We start from the raw sequence: 2,155 nt of genomic DNA, 5'->3' as shown, positions 1-2,155 counted from the left end.
TTACGTAGGCACGGGTAGTCTGCATAGGGTGCTCAGGCGAGCAGCACCCCCCGCTGGCGGGCCAGACGGTTGATGCGACGAGGCAGTCGCCAGCGGCGACCGCCCCTGAGCTTCTGCCGTTTGTGATTGCTTGTGGCGCCGCCAGTGCGACTTGCCAGTGGCGATCGCAGGGTGATGCTCTCGGATTCATTGGCTCATGCTGAAAATGACTCCCTTGGACCACTCGCCACTGGCGGCCATTCCTGATTTGTTTTGTGATGCTCAGTGATATGCGTTGAATCCATAAGAGGCCGTGGTAGTTGCGTCCAGGGTATATCATCCGGTACGTACGTGATCTGGAGCTTACTGCAAGGGTACAGTAAACCCGCCGGCCAAGGCTGGTATATTACATGCCCAGACTACAAGAGTGACTAACTAACCTCTCATGTGGCGTTGCTTGGTGCCCGCCACTGGCGACCGCAAAAGCCGTAGTGCCCGAATAGTAAACGGCCTCATTACCTCAAAGTCACCCTCTCCAGCGGAATTATAAGACGTTCGTTTATCGCTACTTTGGGTGCCGGGCCTATGTGGTTACGGGGCAGCGTGACGCACTGTCCCTTTGCGTGCTTGTCGGTGTCCCAAATTCGATCGCTTGACGACCAAGGCAGCCAGCAGAGCTTCTGAAACTCAGTAAGCAACGTTTCGCGTATAGTATCTTGATCTCCTTCCGCAGCAACCTTTTTGGTTAACACCAGCCACCGCAGCCAGTAGTGGCAGGACCCGAAATGCTGTGTTTTTACGGGACGTGCTTTTTGCTGGGCAGTATTAGGAAAGAACCGGTTGAAGAACAAGCGGTCCCACGTGTCGGCGCTTGCGATCTTGACATATGCGCATGTGAGCGGAAGAGACAAGGACTTGTACAACTCCTCTGTTGCGTCTCGTCACTCGTCGATAGTCAGCGTGCTATAGCACCCCCCCTTTGCGAAGCACGGAATGACAGCAGCTATGTCACGGAGGAAGTCCTGCCAGATGGCATTGACCTCTCCGTCAAGCCCTCCATCAAGCACGTCGACAGCTCCTACCACGCCGGGAAGGCGGCGAACTCTGACACCTGCCTCTCCTAGCCCGAAGTCAATGTCTCGGTCCGGAGAGCGTGCTCGTGGTGGTATACGTCGTCGTAGTTTTGTGCATCGAGGAAGAGCAGTCGGCTCTTTTCTTGCCTTCTTTACTGCACTCGCCATGAATAGCAGCTCGAGCTCAGTGAAGCTGTTGCAATTGTAGATCATTGCGTAGGTCCTGGCGTCGAGTCCGCGTGCCGGGGGAAGACTGTAGATGCCGTAGTCATACTCCACTGCCGACACAAAATATAGTCCACGCTCCTCAATTGCCGGTCCCATCTGACCCTCGGCCACCAAGTTCTGCACCTCATCGTCTTCGGCCAGATTTTCTTCGTCTTCGGCATCCCAGTAGGCCGCCGGTGGCACAATTGCTTTGTCCCAGCGCTGCTCTCCTGGACGGAATATGAGAGAGTTCTTGATCCATACACTTATTGCACCAAGACCTAGCACAGGTCCCATGGCGCGCAGCTCGGGTTTGGCTTTCTCCAGCGACAAAAAAACATATCGTAGTGCGGCGAGTCTCCAGTAGCGGAACATCCTGACGCTGTTTTAATAAAGAGAACACCTGGTGAACGCTGAACTTACCACCAATCAATAGGGTCAAATCCAACAATTGAAGACTCGATCAGCTCTTGGGTAACGTCTCTCAACATGTGAGATGTTGGGGAACCTGGAAAAACTGCTGCCCGAAGCTCCAGTCTTGCGGAGCCCTCTTGTTTGACTTCGGCTTCATGACCAGCGCAGGTGTCGTAGAGTACACCAAGTGACTCAACATCTGATAAGAATGACTTCAAGCGGTGGGGTAGAAGGTCCTGGGCTCTGTGTCGGCGAAATTGGCCTGGATGAATCTGATATGTCGCACACTTGTCTGTTGTGTAAACGTTGACATATTTTACATGGTCGTCGGCACCAAGTGTGGGTACTCGACGCGGAATCCGGACAGGTCATAGAGCAGAGAACAGACATCCTTCTTGAAATGTCTTCCCTCGATGGTCTGCGAAATTCCTCACTGATGGGGTGCAGAGCATACTCAGTACCTTTGATGACTGTCAGTACGC

General features: G+C 53.7%; 1 protein-coding gene across 1 annotated transcript; it reads right to left on the bottom strand.

Moving 5' to 3' along the window:
• Positions 1-920: 920 nt before the first annotated feature.
• PHACADRAFT_203310 (uncharacterized protein) lies at positions 921-1,750 on the bottom strand (the record flags this gene model as incomplete). Its single annotated transcript, XM_007403328.1, has 2 exons — positions 921-1,635; positions 1,683-1,750. The coding sequence occupies 2 exons, from the start codon at positions 1,748-1,750 to the stop codon at positions 921-923; spliced, it is 783 nt and encodes a 260-aa protein (XP_007403390.1).
• Between the last annotated feature and the right edge of the window lie 405 nt (positions 1,751-2,155).

This window comes from Phanerochaete carnosa (genome assembly GCF_000300595.1).
Source record: "Phanerochaete carnosa HHB-10118-sp unplaced genomic scaffold PHACAscaffold_1026, whole genome shotgun sequence".
Lineage (NCBI taxonomy): Eukaryota > Fungi > Basidiomycota > Agaricomycetes > Polyporales > Phanerochaetaceae > Phanerochaete > Phanerochaete carnosa.
This window is presented reverse-complemented; position numbering and strand designations above follow the sequence as displayed.